Source organism: Rhagoletis zephyria, unplaced genomic scaffold (genome assembly GCF_001687245.7).
Source record: "Rhagoletis zephyria isolate East Lansing unplaced genomic scaffold, Rhagoletis_zephyria_1.1 Rzeph_scaffold_00009, whole genome shotgun sequence".
In the NCBI taxonomy this organism is placed as follows: Eukaryota; Metazoa; Arthropoda; class Insecta; order Diptera; family Tephritidae; genus Rhagoletis; species Rhagoletis zephyria.
Genome location: NW_016157093.1, coordinates 136544 through 154299, shown reverse-complemented (window position 1 = coordinate 154299; position 17756 = coordinate 136544). Strand labels below are relative to the sequence as shown.

At 36.1% G+C, this 17756-nt stretch overlaps 3 protein-coding genes across 5 annotated transcripts in view; 2 read left to right on the top strand and 1 right to left on the bottom strand.

Moving 5' to 3' along the window:
- Positions 1-1944: 1944 nt before the first annotated feature.
- Positions 1945-3096, top strand: LOC108358173 (translocon-associated protein subunit gamma). The gene is made up of 2 exons (XM_017609350.1): positions 1945-2308; positions 2407-3096. The coding sequence occupies exons 1-2, from the start codon at positions 2161-2163 to the stop codon at positions 2829-2831; spliced, it is 573 nt and encodes a 190-aa protein (XP_017464839.1). The 5' UTR covers positions 1945-2160; the 3' UTR covers positions 2832-3096.
- A 118-nt stretch (positions 3097-3214) lies between these two features.
- LOC108358162 (uncharacterized) lies at positions 3215-5479 on the bottom strand. Its single transcript, XM_017609341.1, has 4 exons — positions 4834-5479; positions 4616-4759; positions 3817-3945; positions 3215-3703 (listed from the first exon to the last, which is right to left on the bottom strand). Exons 1-4 carry the CDS (start codon positions 4941-4943, stop codon positions 3217-3219), a joined length of 870 nt encoding a protein of 289 aa, XP_017464830.1. The 5' UTR covers positions 4944-5479; the 3' UTR covers positions 3215-3216.
- LOC108358142 (uncharacterized) overlaps positions 3875-17756 on the top strand; it is a 30297-nt gene continuing 16415 nt past the window's right edge. For 2 of the 3 annotated variants that reach the window (XM_017609333.1, XM_017609319.1), the window contains exons 1-4: positions 4712-4806; positions 11069-12105; positions 17197-17352; positions 17434-17737. In XM_017609333.1, coding sequence (XP_017464822.1) covers positions 11614-12105; positions 17197-17352; positions 17434-17737 — 952 coding nt within the window. In that variant the 5' untranslated portion in view covers positions 4712-4806; positions 11069-11613. Of the gene's footprint in view, positions 3951-4711; positions 4807-11068; positions 12106-17196; positions 17353-17433; positions 17738-17756 lie in introns of those variants that run through there. The other variant, XM_017609325.1, reaches the window with a different exon arrangement.

The following is a 17756-nucleotide window of genomic DNA, read 5'->3' as shown; positions in this document are numbered from 1 at the left end:
ACTATCCCAAGCAGGGCTGCCAGTTTAGCTCTTTTCCCGTCAAATCTGACTCTTTCGAAGTCCATTTAGCGGCAAGAAATGAGAAATTAGCTTTGTTCTACACGCTTTCCGGGCTGCCCCGGTCATTGGAGCGTAAAAATAAGATACTCCCTCAAAAGTGTCAAAAATGTGTCAACATGTGCCAAAAGTGCCCAGAGCGTGAGGAACGCAAAAAAACAAATTTCGTGCCCGGAATCAACAAATTAGATCTAAATAATGATTTTAGATATGTTTATCTTATATGGCTAATAAAATTACCAAATAACTACATTTTATGAATATTCTACGGTATTTTTCACTTTTGTGTTTTATGAAATTCACTTTCGGATTTAAACAACAACAGCTGTTATTTCAAATTGCCCTTTTGCAATTGGGAAGCAGTTCGGGCTGTTTCGTGCACAAAGAAGAAAACATTTACGGTCCAAAATTGGGACGTATTCGCTCTCTATTACCCATTTTTCTAGAGAAAGTTTTTTACGGATTTTTTAGCTTTTTCTCTTAGTCCCCTTTCAGACACGTCAAGTCTTGAAAGCAATTTTTATCGCATTCTCTTTTGTGTTTTCTCTTTGCTTCCACACGCGTCAAGTTATATTGAATTCAAGTTCTCGGATCTTTAAATGGGAGGCAACGAAAAGATCAAAAGAGGACAAGAAAACTTGAAAGGAATTGACGGTACGGAGGTATCTGTACTCTTCCCCTCTCTTCCCACCTCCTTCACCAACGAACGAGCAGACTTGAAAGCAAGACTTGACGTGTCTGAAAGGGGACTTATACAATATAGTACATACATAAGTATTTAAAATTACCAGCGCAATTTCGATACGATTATCCTTTTTTTCAAATTCATTCAAACAGTATTCGATAGTTACCAAAGTTTACTAAAAAGAAAATATGAATTTTTATATTTTCTCCCCCCCAACCCCCGCCCCCCCAAATGGGGATTAATTTCTACCCGCAGTGTCAAATCGAGCTGTCACAACTGATATCACCTTGTCATGATCCAACTACACAAGATCTGACAAGATGAAGCAAAAGAAATAGGTAGTTTTCTGGCTGACGTTTGTAATTTCGGCGCCATATTATTTTCTTTGAAAAGTTAACAAAGAATATGTAGACGAAGCATAAAGAAAAAAATGCAAGCAATTTTGTAGCACAAGTCTGTGCTAACCAATTTATTATTTTTGTAAGTGTTTTTGCAACCAAGCACCGCGCACAACATTTAGTTTACATTTGCACAAAAAATTTATTGAAAATCGCATAAAAATCACTGAAATAAACCACCGGCAAAATATACATAAAGAAAGAGTCAGAACAGAAATAGCAAGCTTCAAAATTACGAATGTCACACACTTTTTTCTCAATTGCTATTACAAATGGCTGCTTCTCAACCGGTCAGATCTGTTCTAATTGGTTCATGACCACCTTGTATTATTGCATCATGGCGTCAAAGAACGTCGATTTACATTATTTGGTAACGTGTTTCCCATGAACCAAAAATACAAGATCACATAACTAACGTATTTGTAACTGGCTTTGAGAAAAAAGTTTGCGAAAGCGGGTACGTCAGCTGAGCGTTTGTTTACATCACAAGCACCACTATTTTACACTTTTATTCAGGTAAAGAAGAGTGAATTCAACATGACAACACATTTAAAAGCATTTTGTTGCATCATTTTACCTAAATTGTGCGTTTAAAGTGGCTGACAATAATTTTGGCTAGTTTTGGTTTTCGTTGTTTTCTTTGCTTTGTTTACTTTTCGCTCGTTTTCCAGTGAAACAAGATGTCGTAGAACCCGCTAAAAAAATCGACTTTTTTCACTCTCTTGTTCTTACGTGATCTTGTGTCTTTCGTTCATGGTTTTTTCCAAGGCGCCTTGTTATTGCCCTTCGCATAGATTCGCGCTGTTTGGTTTTACTGTATAGCGAAGTATCATTCACAGATGTCGCACCAGTGACAAGTTGTCAATTTATCGTTGACAGTTTACACGTCACAGAAACTTCGTGGTTGCTTCGTCCATTACACTACTTTCACTTCTCCAATTAGGAGTTTACTTGGTTTATTTGCTCCAACAATTTTGTGTACGAACAACTTGGAAATTATCGTGCTTGAACAATAATAAAATGGGATCAGGAAAGCAACAAAAAGTGCAATCTTCTGGCTTCACCAAGGAAGAGGAACTGCTATTACAAGATTTTAGCCGTAATGTGAGCACCAAATCATCCGCTTTATTCTACGGCAATGCTTTCATCGTTTCGGCGATACCAATTTGTGAGTGTGGTGACACGTAGCCGGTCGCTTCTGGCCACAGCTACATACATAGTATATTACTTCAATGACTATTAACACCTTGTAATTTAAATATTTAGGGCTCTTTTGGCGTGTGCACAACATGGATCTATTGTCCAGTGCATTTTTCTTTGTGCTGCTAACAGGGGCCAGTACTTATCTGATGGCCATGGCATATCGGAACATAAAATTCCAATTGAAGCACAAAATCGCTAGCCGTCGCGAAGATGCTGTAACCCGCGAAATAAACCGTCAAATTGGTGATGACAAGAAAGTTACACGCAAGGAAAAGGATGAACGCATCTTGTGGAAGAAGAATGAAGTAGCTGACTACGAAGCAACCACTTTCTCAATTTTCTATAATAACGCGCTCTTCTTGGCAATCATAATCTTCATTAGCTTTTTCATTTTGAAAAATTCGTCGCCTCTGGTAAATTACATCTTCTCAATTGGCTTGGCCAGTGGTGTCTTGGCATTATTCTCCACCAGCACACAAACAAATTAAGCTGCAGCAGCTTTTGTGGAAGCTAAAATGGGCCAAGTTAATGTTTTCATGCGTTTGCAGTTGTGAGATTTTCTATGTAAGTCTTATTTTTTATTCAAATAAAAAGTTTTTAAGAAAATAGCATAAATGTGTGAACGATAAGCCACTGAAAGTATTTTAACTTTCAATCTAGCGCGTGAAATATTTGCAAACAAAAATTTATATTAACTAAGAAAAAAAAACGAATAGAATACGCAGTTAGAATAAATATTCCTCAAACACTTAATGCATTTGTTTTACGTTAATGAAGAAATATTGGTGATAAGGGATAGGTATAAATTTAGCTACATATTTTCGTTAGATGATAATAGAAAATAATTGCTTAAGTAGTACATGTGTTCGTAGATTAATCTCCAATGAAAAATAATTTCAACTGCCTTGAAATAGTATCCGCTGCATACATTTTTAAACATTTCTGCCACGGATGTGGACTGCTCTCTGTGCTAGTTTGCCGACCATTGCGGTCCACTGGTAGATCAAGACTTCTGGAATATTTATCCATTTCGTTGGGCCAAATTTCGTTTTGTTCATCCGAAATATCTGCTGTCTCTAATTTCGAAATTGGGCTTTGATTCGCCGCATCATATATTGGTAAATTCTGTAGATATGCTATTGCGAAATCGATCACCTCACCGGTAAGAATAAAGGGATATTCGTAAATATTGCGATCTGGATATGCTGTTGTAATGTATTTGCTAAAGCATTTCCCGAGCAGCACCTCGGGTATATAGCGGTTGTAAATGCGGAAAATTTCGGAAAGACTGTTTCGCAGCATCGAAAATAAATGTTTAGCAAATCGAAGAATATCCTGAATTAGCTGGGTGACCATTTTGCTGTTACAAGAAAAAGTAAAAAACGGTTCTACTGTAAGAATACATGTGTATGTACATATGCACCTATGTAATAAATGTATGTACATATTTAATAAATTTAACAACAAGCTTACATGTGTATCAACTGCTGCTCGTGATCACCCGATAAGCGACGTTGAAAGGAAACTGCAATTTCTTTAATGCCTACGAGTACATGACGAAGTCCCAGGAGTAATGTGAGGCGCGTGTTTTCAACCAAAGTGCTGTGGTAACAAATTATAGTTTGTTTATTTAATAACGGCTTTAATTTTAAGTTTCTTCAATTTAATTCAATTCGGAATCATCGCTTAAGCTTGGTTCTAAATTTTCAGTGAAGTAAAAGAGTAAGAGTTTTAAGTTTGGTTTTGATTGAAGTCTAGTCAAATTTGCATCTAGACTGAAAAACTGCATTTATAAGCTTATGAAAAAATATTCTGCCTTATCCTGAGTTTCGTCTGAAAACAAATTCACCCGAAAATTTGTATTTGTGAAAAGTGAACCGGTTCGGGGAAAATGAAACTCATGATAAGGCTGTTTTTTTTTTATTATTTTATGTTAAAAAACATTGTGCTGTTGCTGGTTGCCGGGCAATAGTTCATGAGGTTATATGTTTTATTCAGTTTCGAACCACAAAATATTCGGAAGAGTAGTAATTTTTAACTAAGTAACCAACAACGGGAAGATGTGAACAACAAAAATAGTTTTCATAGCATAATTTATTGTTTTTACTCAACTTTCTTCCTTTGAAATATACATAAATCAGTAGGGGTAAAACATTAATGGCCTTATTCATACAAAATTTAAACTGTTTTGTAAAATATTTCTTGTTTATAATAAAATTCATATCAAATTGTTTGTTACTTTGCAGTAGTGCATCGAATTTATGTTACTTACGCGTTATTAACTGTTCCTTGCAAGGATCTTCCACTTTCCCGATTTACTGCGGGTAAAATTTGCACTAAAGAATCGGCAATAAGTTCAATATGCTGGAAAAGCCATTGGGCATCATCACGTAGCGTCTTATAGTCCTCAGTTATGCTGTTTAAAGATGAAACTTCATTAAAAATGCTGCACTAAGTTAAACGGTAATTTGCTGTGATGAAAGTATCTACCTTAAATTTGCTTGTTGTTTTTGATTAACCACATTCGGTGCAGTCGAGATTAGTTGAGCTTTAAAGAGCGTTACTATCAAAAAAAGATATTTAAAAGTGAATACCGACATGGCTGTTTTATAAGTATGTATGAATGTCTATATTCGAACAAACTTCATTGACTAACAGCTCAATACTAAATTCAGGCGATTTGTACTGCCACACTCGTACCTGTTCAAGGCTCTTGAAAATAATTGTTTTATGTATGTATGTATATACCTGTGGTTACCTGTTTAGGGCCTTGTTGGCTGAAGTACATATGCATAGTATGTAGATTTATTTACACATACATATCTACATACATATGTACATATGTATATACGAACCCTCAAACATTTTCGGTAAATAGAATAATATTTTACCTATGCAAAATACTGCAATAGGATACATAGGATACTTTCTGAAATAAACTACATAAACATGTATAAATATACATTCGAGAAGCAAAAACTATTATAAAAATAGTATCAAAACCAGGTAGGGCTTTTTAAAAAGTGGCATTAACTCCGTTGTTTTTGGTACTATCACTTTGAAACTTTAAGCGAAGGTATATTTTAATACATTGTACCAAAACCTGTGAAAAACGCAGTTTCGAAAAAAGTGTTGGTTAGGGCCTTTGTCAAATAAGACAACGATATGTAAATTCAAAACATTAAAGCCGTTTTTGTACAGTTTTTTTTTTTTTTTAGTTATGGCACTATTGAAGTAAATGAGCGATATGTTTAATAGGCGGCATACATGTTGCGTCTGACTCGCGAGTCATTTGTGTACGTGTTGACTCGCCTTCGACTACACACGGCTGAATCATTCAGAGTCATGCCAGGAGTCATGTCGGTGTAACTAACACATATTTATTTTCACAAACACATCCAAACCGCAATAAAAAGCAAGTAAATTCATGTACAGAAGTATGTACTAAGGCACTGCAAATATACCAGCAGAAATCCTCTTCACATGTGTACATGAGTAAATGGAACATATATTTTAGAGTACTTAAAAAGATAGGAACAAACAATACAAAATCCAAAAGATCTTTGGGGCCTTCGAGAGAACAATTTTATACAAAATCTATGGACTTGTTCGCGTGGGGGACGGGTACCTAAGGCTTCTTCTTAGGTGTGGGGAACTGTGTGAACATTTTAAAGACAAGCTACATGCACAAAACTATAACGATTGCGCTGGCTTGGGGAAGTTGTACACATTTATGACGAGGCTGCACGCATGGCTGGACAACGAAAGGAAGGCCGCCCATGAACGCAATTGAAGGAGCAAGTGCAGAAGGACCTGTCTGCGCTCGGGCTGTAGGATGTACAACTGGAGCAACTTTGCAAAGGAAAGAAGTTTTTTGGTCTCGGCCCAAACCAGCGAAGGGTGGTAAAGCCAAATATGAAGAAGACGACTTCCTTGATAGCATTCTGATAGGTTTATTCGGTTTTTTGCCTTATTGTCATTTTGGAAGGAGCCATTGTGGTGATGGCCTTTGGTCGAAATTGGTATTCCGGGTCAATCTGTTAAACATGGAACCGACCTTTTTGGGTTATTTGCCTTTACACTTTGCACTTACAAGTTTAATACAAACAAACAAAAATTTCAAAAACCGGGCTCAACTGGTCTCGTGCGACTTTTTTAGCTTTCATTAAAAAAGAAAAATTATCAAATTGAGTGAAAAATTAAAGCTTCAGTGAACACAAAATGCCAATTTTGAACCACTGTGGAGCGGCCGTTTTCTTGCCTAGGCAAATTCATACTGAGAAAATTACTAAAGTCTTCCTGGGATTCCCACTAGGATGTACCTCCCGGACCTCAGCTCTTAGCCCAAGCCGAATAGACGGAGAGTTCCGCAGGCCACACCATTGTCACACCCCATACTGCTTCACATAAAAGTTTCGTAATTCGCTAAGAATGAAAATATTTCTTTCCTAATTAGGGTAACTGGTAATCCCATTTATCCAACACAGCTTTCTCTCGATTTGTCACCTCACTGCTTTGATAAATGTGTGCGTTGACTAGTTATTAACCGACTTCCAAAAAAGGAAGAGGTTATAAGTTCGTCGGAATATTTTTTTTTTTTTTTTTTTATGTATGTTACCGCATAACTTTGCACCACGTCAACCGATTGCAATAATTCTTCTTTTTTGAAACGGAAAGGTAGTGTCTCAGAGGTGGTCCCATACTAATTTGGTTTAGATCCGATCATTGGATCATGAAATATATAGATATATATATATTTTTTTTAAGTCGGTTTTTTTTTTGCTAAAAGTTACTTGTTTCTACTACGAATCACGGTACTTCAAAGAACGTTTGTTATTTATTTCGGATGTTGGAGATATGAATTTCTACGAAAATATTTTGTAAGAGTAGTAGAAATGTTTATTATTTAATTAATTCAAATATTTATTTTATGTGACATCAGTGTTGAGGAATTTTCAAACAAATTTTGGATGTGCATGCAAAAGTACATTATGTGCATTAGGCCGTACAACATTATAAGCAAACAAAAAGCAGCGCAACATCCAGGGGGTAAAGTACTTGTGCAAGGCAATTTCGATAAAGGTAAAGATAAAGATAAAGATAAAGATAAAGATAAAGATAAAGATAAAGATAAAGATAAAGATAAAGATAAAGATAAAGATAAAGATAAAGATAAAGATTGGTACGTTAGGTTGACAGGAACTGGGATCTGGTAGGTAAGTACTAGAACTTTAGAACAAAAAAATTGTCTACACGAGACAAGAACATCGATATATATAGGGGATTCCCTTAAAATCGAAAGGTTTCTACTCTTCGCGCCTAAGAGAGTCCCCTAAATACAATTTAAAAGCCGACTGTAAAAACCGAAAATATGACGAAAAATTAAAAAAAAAAAAATATTTTCAAGATTGCTTTGCAACCTAAAGGCTCAGAGTTGTAGGGTGAAATATTTTTCATATACGGTCTAATGTGCATATGTACATATGTACATGTATCTTAGAATGTAAGTACTATATATTAGGGTAAGCCAATACACAGATGGCTTCAAGCCAGATCTGAAGGTAGGAAGTGGGATATACTCGCAAGATCTCTCACTTAGCCTCAGTTTTCGTCTGCCAGATTTCTGTAGCGCTTTTTAGGCTGAGCTACCAGCAATCTACGAAGCTGCTGGATGGCTGATCGATTCTCCTATGAATCTACATGCAGTAACTATCTTTTATGATAGCCAGGCACCTACCAAAGCACTTTATTCCGACAAATCTGCATCGAAGATTGTCATAGAATGTAGACGTACTCTTAATGAGCTGGCAAGGAGTTATTCTACTCAAGTTGTATGGGTGCCAGGTCATAGGGACATACCGGGCAACTGTGTTGCAGACGAGTTGGCCCGGAAAGGAGCTCAACTGTCTGCGATCAGTACCGCTCGTAATGCGGAGCCCACGTGCAGGATAGCAAGACACATCTGGCCTAGGTTAGATAAGCGTAGATCTCGTCCTCTCTTCCGTTTGGAGCGACCATCGCTCCGTCATGTTATTGGAGTTCTCACCGGGCACTGCCTTATGGGAACCCACGCTGCCAGGATAGGTTTGCAGCCAAACGATTACTGTCGTGGCTTCCGCGATAAGGAGGAAATCGAAAGTGTGGAGTATTACCTATGCCACTGACCCGCTTTGTCAAGGGCTCGTCGACGCTCGCTGCGCCGCTATTCTTTTGAATGTCTGGCTTAACTTAACAGGGCAGCCAGGATAACCTAACCTAACCTAACATAGGGTAAGCCATATAATGATTGGCCTTAAAAGGAAATAATTTTTAAAAAGGCGTTGGTGGGCATTTGTAATATTCCATTTAAATAAAATGTAATATTTATTTCATTAAGATGTTATAACCATTGAACTTTTGAAATAATTTGTTTTAGGCATATTCTTGTAGCGCATTAAAATCTCTAAAAAATTATAGAGTCCGACCGATTAATCGGCATCGGCTAGTATCGGCACAAAATTGAGCATCGGCATCGGCATCGGCCTTTTTTAGCCGATTCTTTGGAATTTCTTTTCAAATGTTCAGGTGAAGCGACAGCCAACTTTAAAAAACATTTGCAGACAGCTCACAAAAATTAGTTTTTTTTGTTGAAGGTATTTCAGGTTTTTTCCATACAAAAGTATGTGCGACAATTTTCTTTCATATGAAGAACACTGCCAGCAAAAAAAATTGTCAAAAATTAACGGGATCTTATAGCAACTTGAAACTTGCACCTCATTATACTAGAATTAAATGGTCTACAAAACTGCATACCAAAATTCTGATTAAAATGTTTGAAATTTTGGTGAAAATAAGCAGAATTTTTCTAATTTTTGGTCAAAGTTTGAAATCTGAATTTATATGTTTTTTGTTGTAAACCAGCTAGACTTATATAAAAAAAATATTAAACATTAAATAAAAAAGACAAAATCGGTAAAAATATCGCAATTCTTTTATTTTGTGGACCACTATATGTATGTATGTACATACATACCTAGCATATAAGTTCTTATGCATTGAGTGCAAAAGAGTGTATTTTAGTCAGTGTACGAAAATAAACTATATTGTACGTTACTATTTCGTTTCGTTTATTACTTTAACAGTTCGGTACAATACGAAACAAAACGGCTGAGTTCACTTTGGCGATAGTACACTACAGTAGTTTAGTAGTTACAGACGAAACAACAAACGAAATGAATCGTGCAGGGAAAATATATTTATGTATGCACATATATGCAATAAACAAATAGAAAACGAATGGCGGCAATGAATAAAAAAAATAAAAATGTTTTTTAATTGAATTGGATATGAAAATTTACAGAAAAAATTATTTTTCACGTAATTGAAACGTTTGCATACATATAAAACGTACCCTATGGTACAATTGTCACAAACGAAAAGCAAACGTTTCTCGTTGGGGAAAATGACAGTGAATCTTACAATTTGTTTCTGACTATTTACAAAACTGTACAAAACCACAAATGATATGATGATCGATGAGCAAATGGGAATTGTTTTGTACAGTTTATTTTCGTACCCTGATTTAAATACAAAACGAAATGAAATTTTATGTTCCTAAATATTTTTTGCTTAGCACCATATAAAAAGTGTTTTATGTAATGTACATAAATGTGATATATGTACATATATTTTTACACATACATATGTATGTATGTACATACATGTGTATGTAATGTTGCATAACAAGCCAATTAATTCAATTTTTTCTTTTCTTTTGTTTTTTTTAACTCCGTGAAATGAACTGATTTTATGAATTAATACGTTTATTTGTAATTTTTTATGGAATCGGCATCGGCATCGGCCGATTCTTTTCCCGTAAGCCTCGGCATCGGTACCTGAAAAAAATTGGAATCGGTCGGACTCTAAAAAATTACCTTGAAGTTGATTGTGCTTACTCGTACTTATCATAGCCAATAAGGTCAATAAAAAGCAGAAATATACAGTGTATGGGCTTTATTATTGGAAATATACATGCTAAATGAAAAAACTAAAATCCCTGCAAAAATCGCGACTACTCCATGCATGCGTGTAAAGAGTACTCNATACAAAATGTGTTTAATATGTTGATATCTAGTTTTTTTCAAGTTTTAAAAATTAATATTCTTTTTATTTATTAATAAAATTCACTTTATTGCAATTAGGATATTGTTGGCGATGCAATTGTACTACTGGCAAAATTAATTGCTTTTGTTCTTCGTCTTTCGTCAAAGTTTTGCTTATAATTTTGTATCAATGCTATACCTCGTTCAGCAATATCATTACCATATTTAATACTCTTAATCGTCTCTAAGACAACCAACTTCAGGTTAATTTTTTAGAGAGTTTAATGTCCTATATTATTATTATTATTGTTATTATTATTATAATGCCCTACAAGAGTATGCCTAGAAAAAATATGTCTCGTAAACGGTTAAATAGTTATAAAATTTTTCAAAGAAAAAAATTTGTTACATGAAATTTTAAAATTGGAAGAAAAATTTTTCCAAATGGGAAAATTTTCTTCTCAGTAAATAGGTCATTTTAAGGCCATAAATTCGTCAGGCCAATTTTTGGCTCACCCTACTATATATGCATATGTTTTATTATATTTACGCCCATATTAGGGTAAATTATTGTTTTAAGCAGTTGTTAGTTTCATTATCTTAACACTTTGATAATGCCAACTAAGATAAATTTGCTTTTGCAGATGCTGAAACTAAACTAATTTGAAATATTCGTAGAAATTCGCAAACCAACTATTGATATAAAGATTAAGTTATCACACGATCTAGTGGACAGTTAGAGTAAAACTTTACTGCATAGGTGCATAAATTGTATTTGTGTGTTGATATGTAAGCCACAAGTTGCCATATACGTACTATGTATGTATTTAGCGAATATTATGTATGCAAATATTTATTCGCCGTGATAAGAGAGAACTTGAAAATACGATGAACTTCTGATCAACAAAATAGCTACCTTATAGCCATCTTGCGTCTGGTAGCCATATGAGCAAACAATTCCAGCGAATTCTGCGCCATTTGATTACCTTTCTCGCCTTGAGCGTATGTATATCAACGCTTGTTGCCGCCGTGGGCATCTTAATAAGTTATTAAACGTTGCAACGACAAGATCGCCAAGAGAAAAGTTCACAACCAAGTTCATTGAATACGGGTATTTAGCAAAGATAAAAAAAAAAAATTTTAGCAGTGGTGAAATTATATTCGAAAAATAACAAAATACAGAACAAAAATGTTCACCCCAAAACATAAAACGAAACTGTACCTCCATACAATTGGATTACTACTGATCAGCTATATCGGCGCATGTAGCTCATCTCAGCCACCTTATCAGGTATCGCTCTATGTATCACTACATCCGCGCGCACCGCCGATACACTATTGTAATGGTGTAATTGTGCAGAGTCATTTGGTGTTAACCACCGCCAGTTGTACCTTCTATCAGTCGTCTGTGATTGCAGCGAGTAGTACATCGCTGGTGCCTATACCAACGGATAAGATTAGTGTTGTGCCAGGTGCTGCGGGGACTTATAATGTGATGAATACCTTCAATGTGTTAGAGATTAATATTGCGAATGGTTTCAATAGCACCACATTGGCGAATAATTTGGCGTTGCTACGGTTGGATACGGCATTGCCGTTGGGTCAACGCGATGACGTTCAATGGATCATACAGGATGATTATGAGTATGAGACGAAAGGATTGTATATGGCTGCATTTCCGGTGAGTAACAAACACGTGTTGAGATTAGGTTAAGTTATGTTAGGTTAGGGCAAACACAGCAGTTGGACCACCAAATCGACAAAGCCTTTCTCTAAATATCTGCCTTATTCGTATTACATGGCTTCGAGAAATCCTGCCTCTCGGTATCCCAGAACGTAACGAAAGAATTGCCATATGAACTCTGTGAGAGTAATTTCAATAAGGGAATACTTTACCTGCAAGACCAAAGTTCCCGAAATCTTAAGGTAAGCTTTAGGAGTATCTCATTTCTGTAACGATTTTTTTTTTTTTTTGTGATTCTTCAAAGAAAATTATATGACGTGGTTGACGCGAACTCGTAAAGAAATTTTTCTACGAAAATAAATTTCCCTAGCAGGTTGGTTAATCTGTTATTCGGTTAATCAATTACCCGAGTAATCAAGATTTTGATTACTCAAAACGATGCTTAATCGGGTTACTTGAAATATGATTACTCAAAAAAATTAATTTTGCTCGTTAAAAGAGTTTGCTTTGGAAAATGCCTCTTTTCTTTTGTATATGAAAAAAAACTTTCGTTTCAATTTTTAAAACAGAAACGTTGCTTTCAAAGTATCAAGGAACTTCAACTAATTTACACTGCCGGAACAAAGTATTGGCACAGCAAATTTTTCACAATATATGCAACAATTTTCATTCTAATATTTTTCCGCTAGTTTCGTATAAAAATACGGTTATTATACAACAAAAAACATAAAAATATAATTCCTAAACTTTGTGCAAAACTCGCGAAAATTCAGCAAATTTTCATGAAAATTTTCAACTTTTTAATCAGATTTTTTAGAATTTATTGGGTATGCAGATTTGTAGCCCAATCAATTTTATTATATATAATAAATTGAAAGTTTTAAGTAGCTAGGAATTACCGTCGATTTTTGGCAATTTTGGTACACCTAGTCTCTTCCATACAAAATTTTTTTTTTTTAAATACTTTGTATGGAAAAAATGCAAACACCTTCAACAAAAAAAATTCTCAAAAATCAATGCGATTTTTTACTAACTCCGAACTTGCATTTTTTACAAGAATTTAATGGGCTGCAAAACTGCATACTCAAAAAAATTCTAAAAAATCTGATTAAAAAGTTGAAAATTTTGATTAAAATTTTCTTAATTTTCGCGAGCTTTGCACAAATTTTATGAATCATATTTTTATGTTTTTGTTGTTGAATGAACCATATTTTTATACAAAATTGGCGGAAAAATATTAGAATAAAAATTGTTGCATATATTGTGAAAAATTTGCTGTGCCAATACTTTGTTTCGGCAGCGTATATGTAAAGAGTACTTTGAAATGTTGATTATTCATTTTACTCATAATGTTGATTAATCATAAAGCAAATTACCCAAATATTTTTGTTTTTGGTTAATCAAAAATCTCGATTACTCGAGTAACTGAACTTTTGAGTAATCATAATTTCCAATTAATCGAATAATTGAGTTATTTACTTTATGATTAATTCAAATTTTAAATAATCAATTAATCGCATAGCCCTACATAGCAGCATTTATTTCATTGCTTTATGGATTTTCTTCCGAAATTTCGTAAAAGAATCGAATTGTGCACAGTTTATTTCTCTACAATTCAAAATACTTACTCTAAAAAAATCGTTTACATTGTTGGTATTGCAGCCATAAATAGTAGATATGTGGAATTATATATTTTGAAAAATTTCCACGGCAACATTAAGTTTTATGTGCCCTCATAACTCATCACAAGACCTGTAAATAGATCTCTGTAAAACGGCCACACACTCCAGGACGAATTTCAATGATGTCGGTTTAGCGAAATCACAAAAGCGACATACGTTGCTTGACCAGGTCCCTTAGCCTTTTATAACCTGTCAATATACTTATAATAATTCTTAGCATCTCCTTGGTGATATTTTTTAGCAGCCTGTATCTCTTAATATTGTGACCCCTAGTTAGCTCGACGAAGACCCATAGTGTTTTTCCTATGAAGTTCCCAAAGTTCAATATTCTCCTTTCTGAGCGCTTCCTTTATCATGTTAGGACCCATAGCAATGAAGGGCTCAGGTCCTATCGGGGTCGATGCCACTGCTAGGCTTCCTCATTTTTCTCGACCCCCATGTACCTTGGTATCCATAACGGTGGGATAGCATTGTTCTTCTTCTTCTTACTTTTTGGCGCTGTAACCGTCTAAGCGATTTTGGCCGAGTTCAGCAAAGCACGCCAGTCATTTCTCCTCTGTGCCAACTGACGCCAATTGGAAACGCCAGGTGAAGCCAAGTCCTTCTCCACCTGATCTTCCCATCGCAGTGAGGGCCTCCTTCTTCCTCTGCTACCACCAGCGGGTTCCGAGTTGAATACTTTCCGAGCTGGTGCGCCGGTGTCCATTCGAACGNGACATGAAAGGTAGTCGCCCTGTCTGAAACCCCGTTTGGTGGCGAACGGCTCGGAGAGGTCTTTCCCAATTCTGACGCAGCTGGTGGTATTGCTCAACGTCATTTTACGCAGCTATATGAGTTTTGAGGAGATGCCAAATTCAGACATAGCGGCGTATAGACAACTCCTTTTAGTGCTGTCGAAAGCGGCTTTAAAGTCGACAAATAGGTGATGAGTGTCGATCCTTTTCTCGCGGNTGCGCCGGTGTCCATTCGAACGACATTGTCAAGTCTGCAGCTTCGCTGTATTTTAATTCGCTGCATTATGTCCATGTCGTTGTAAAGCTCACACAGCTCATCGTTCCATGGTCTGCGGTACTCGCCGTCGCCAATGCGTAAAGGCCCGTAAATTTTCCGCAAAAACTTTCTCTCAAACACTCCAAGAGCCGCCTCATCGGATGTTGTCATTGTCCATGCTTCTGCGCCATATACCAGCACGGGCATGATGAGTGACTTATAGAGCGTGGTTTTCGTACGTCGAGAGAGGACTTTACTCCTGAATTGCCTACTCAGTCCAAAGTAGCACTTGTTGGCAAGAGTGATTCTACGTTGGATTTCAATGCTGACATTATTATCGGTGTTAATGCTGGTTCCCAAGTAAACGAAATTCTCTACTTTCTCGAAATTGTAACTGTCAACAGTGACGTGGGTGCCAAGGCGCGAATGTGCTGACTGTTTGTTTGATGACAGGAGATACTTCGTCTTGTCCTCGTTTACCACCAGACCCATGCGCTTTGCTTCCCTATCCAACTTGGAAAAGGCAGAACAGACTTCGCGGTTTTTGTTACCGATGATGTCGATGTCATCGGCATAAGCCAGCAATTGCACGCTCTTGTAGTAAATTGTTCCTGAGCGGTTCAGTTCTGCAGTTCTTATTATCTTCTCCAACATCAGATTAAAGAAGTGACATGAAAGGTAGTCGCCCTGTCTGAAACCCCGTTTGGTGGCGAACGGCTCGGAGAGGTCTTTCCCAATTCTGACGCAGCTGGTGGTATTGCTCAACGTCATTTTACGCAGCTATATGAGTTTTGAGGAGATGCCAAATTCAGACATAGCGGCGTATAGACAACTCCTTTTAGTGCTGTCGAAAGCGGCTTTAAAGTCGACAAATAGGTGATGAGTGTCGATCCTTTTCTCGCGGGTCTTTTTCAAGATTTGGCGTATTGTGAATACCTGGTCTATGGTAAATATAGAATAGAATACACAATGCCATGTACTGGGATTGAGTGGAATTTTCAATTAACTCACACAGAGTTCTAATACTTATGTATGTATGTATGTAAATACATGAAAAACCATAATTTGACACGAAACATGAATTCTGGTTCGTGGCTTAAGTCTTTTGTTTTTGCTCTAATTAAATACACTTTCATTCGTGAATGCTTTTCATCACTCGCAGTGTTTGTATCTAAATGTTTCGAACCTGGAACAGAGACACTCACACAGGTCATCTAGCCATGGGACATTTTCTCAGTCACATTTTCAGTTATGTACCTATGCGCTAAGCGAGCCACACACAGGCAACAGATCACAGCAATCGGTTGCAACTCGTTTCGCTGCACACACTACTGGATCGATTGACGATTCTCATTTTGCTAACCTGAATTCTCATTTTGCTAACCTCATTTTGCTAACGTGAATTTGTTCCACAGTGTAATCGTACACCCTAGTATGTACATACGTAGACAGATCCTAAAAACCAACTGCAAACTTAAAAGAAATTCCTACCAGTATGACGCATAGACATTCCTACGACAGTCGGGTCTACGTAACCGGAACGACCCAGATTTATATCTCCAGCAACACTCCCCAAAAACTTTGGGTAATCTGTATGCTGTTACAACAACAACAGGAGCAAAATTGCTCTTGCACAACCACGCCCCACCGACAGAACCCCACCGCGACATTTAGTGGGCAGATATCTGTTAGCTCAAAAAACCTATCAGCATTTTCTTATACTTAGCTAAATATTTTAATTTTTTATTTTTTTCATTTCAAATACATATGTATGTATGTACATACCGCTATGTTAGAATGAAAAGTTGCTAAGCCCATTTTTACAAACTTTACAGGGGAGGCAAAACTCCATACAAATCGGAAGGATTCTATCTTTATTGAAATATTTCGTATTGTTTTGAATGTTTGGTACATTTTTTGGACTAAGCAACTTTGCTATTGATTTATTATGAACGAGAAAACATAAAACAAGTACCCTAATCAATTTCGAAACGATGCATTTTTAATTCTCTTGCTTCCTATATCAAAATATGAATTTTCATAAAAAGTGGATTTATCAACTTTTCACTCTAACCTAACGAAATGTATAATTTCCACCTAAAGTTCTTCCAGCAAATAAGCGATACGTGTAACACAAGTTGATATTGAAAAACTTTATCAAAATCTGGTTAAAATCAAGCGATTTGCATAGTATTTGCTAAACAATAACAAACAATTTTGCGATCGCAGTAAAAATTATTACAAAGTTCTATAAAACAACGTGACAACTAGTGAAGCCCATGTTTTGTATTTATCATTTTTATCAGCATGACTATATAGTAGTGTAAACAATGGAACTTCACAAGTCATTGTCGACAGATTTATTTAAATGCAAGTTAGTTATTAGTTTAATCTCAAACAAATTTACATTTTTCAGTCTCTAAATACAGATCCGAACATCATGCAACTGGAGCGTGTTCGAATATTGCCCAATGAGCGATGCATACAAGCGAATGAGTTGACGGAAATCATACGCAAACAAGACATTTGTGCGCTATATCCACAAACATACGCAGTTGGGCCAGATTGTGAGGTAAAATAGATAGCAAACAAACAGTGGATAAATTTAAGTGAATAAATTTGTGTGTTTAATGCATTTTCGTAAAACTTTCAGTTTCCCGCCGATTATGCTGCATTCAACTCTGACTACGGTACTGGACTTATAATCCGTAGTCACTTGGTTGCCTTATTTTCACACACAATTTCCACTACCTCCAACCAAAATGCGGCGAATAACTGTGACGAAGAACAATCGCTTAAAGCTATTTTTACTACTGTAGGGCCACATTTGGGATGGATTTATGGGATTATTGCGAGTGAGGAAATGTTGACTTTAAATGAAAAAGATATAATGCATTCGGCGCCTTATCAGCAACACAGCAGTAGCGCTATTCAGTATATCTTATCAAGTTCAGCAGGTAAATAACAATTAAATCT

Excerpts from the sequence above, each read along its gene's own strand:
- LOC108358173 (XM_017609350.1), top strand. The coding sequence starts at position 2,161 with ATGGGATCAGGAAAGCAACAAAAAGTGCAATCTTCTGGCTTCACCAAG. Across the intron at positions 2,309-2,406 it reads CGTTTCGGCGATACCAATTT|GGCTCTTTTGGCGTGTGCAC; the intron begins GTGAGTGTGGTG and ends TTAAATATTTAG.
- LOC108358162 (XM_017609341.1), bottom strand. The coding sequence starts at position 4,943 with ATGTCGGTATTCACTTTTAAATATCTTTTTTTGATAGTAACGCTCTTT. Across the intron at positions 3,946-4,615 it reads CAAGGAACAGTTAATAACGC|CACTTTGGTTGAAAACACGC; the intron begins GTAAGTAACATA and ends TTGTTACCACAG. Across the intron at positions 3,704-3,816 it reads GAGCAGCAGTTGATACACAT|CAAAATGGTCACCCAGCTAA; the intron begins GTAAGCTTGTTG and ends TTCTTGTAACAG.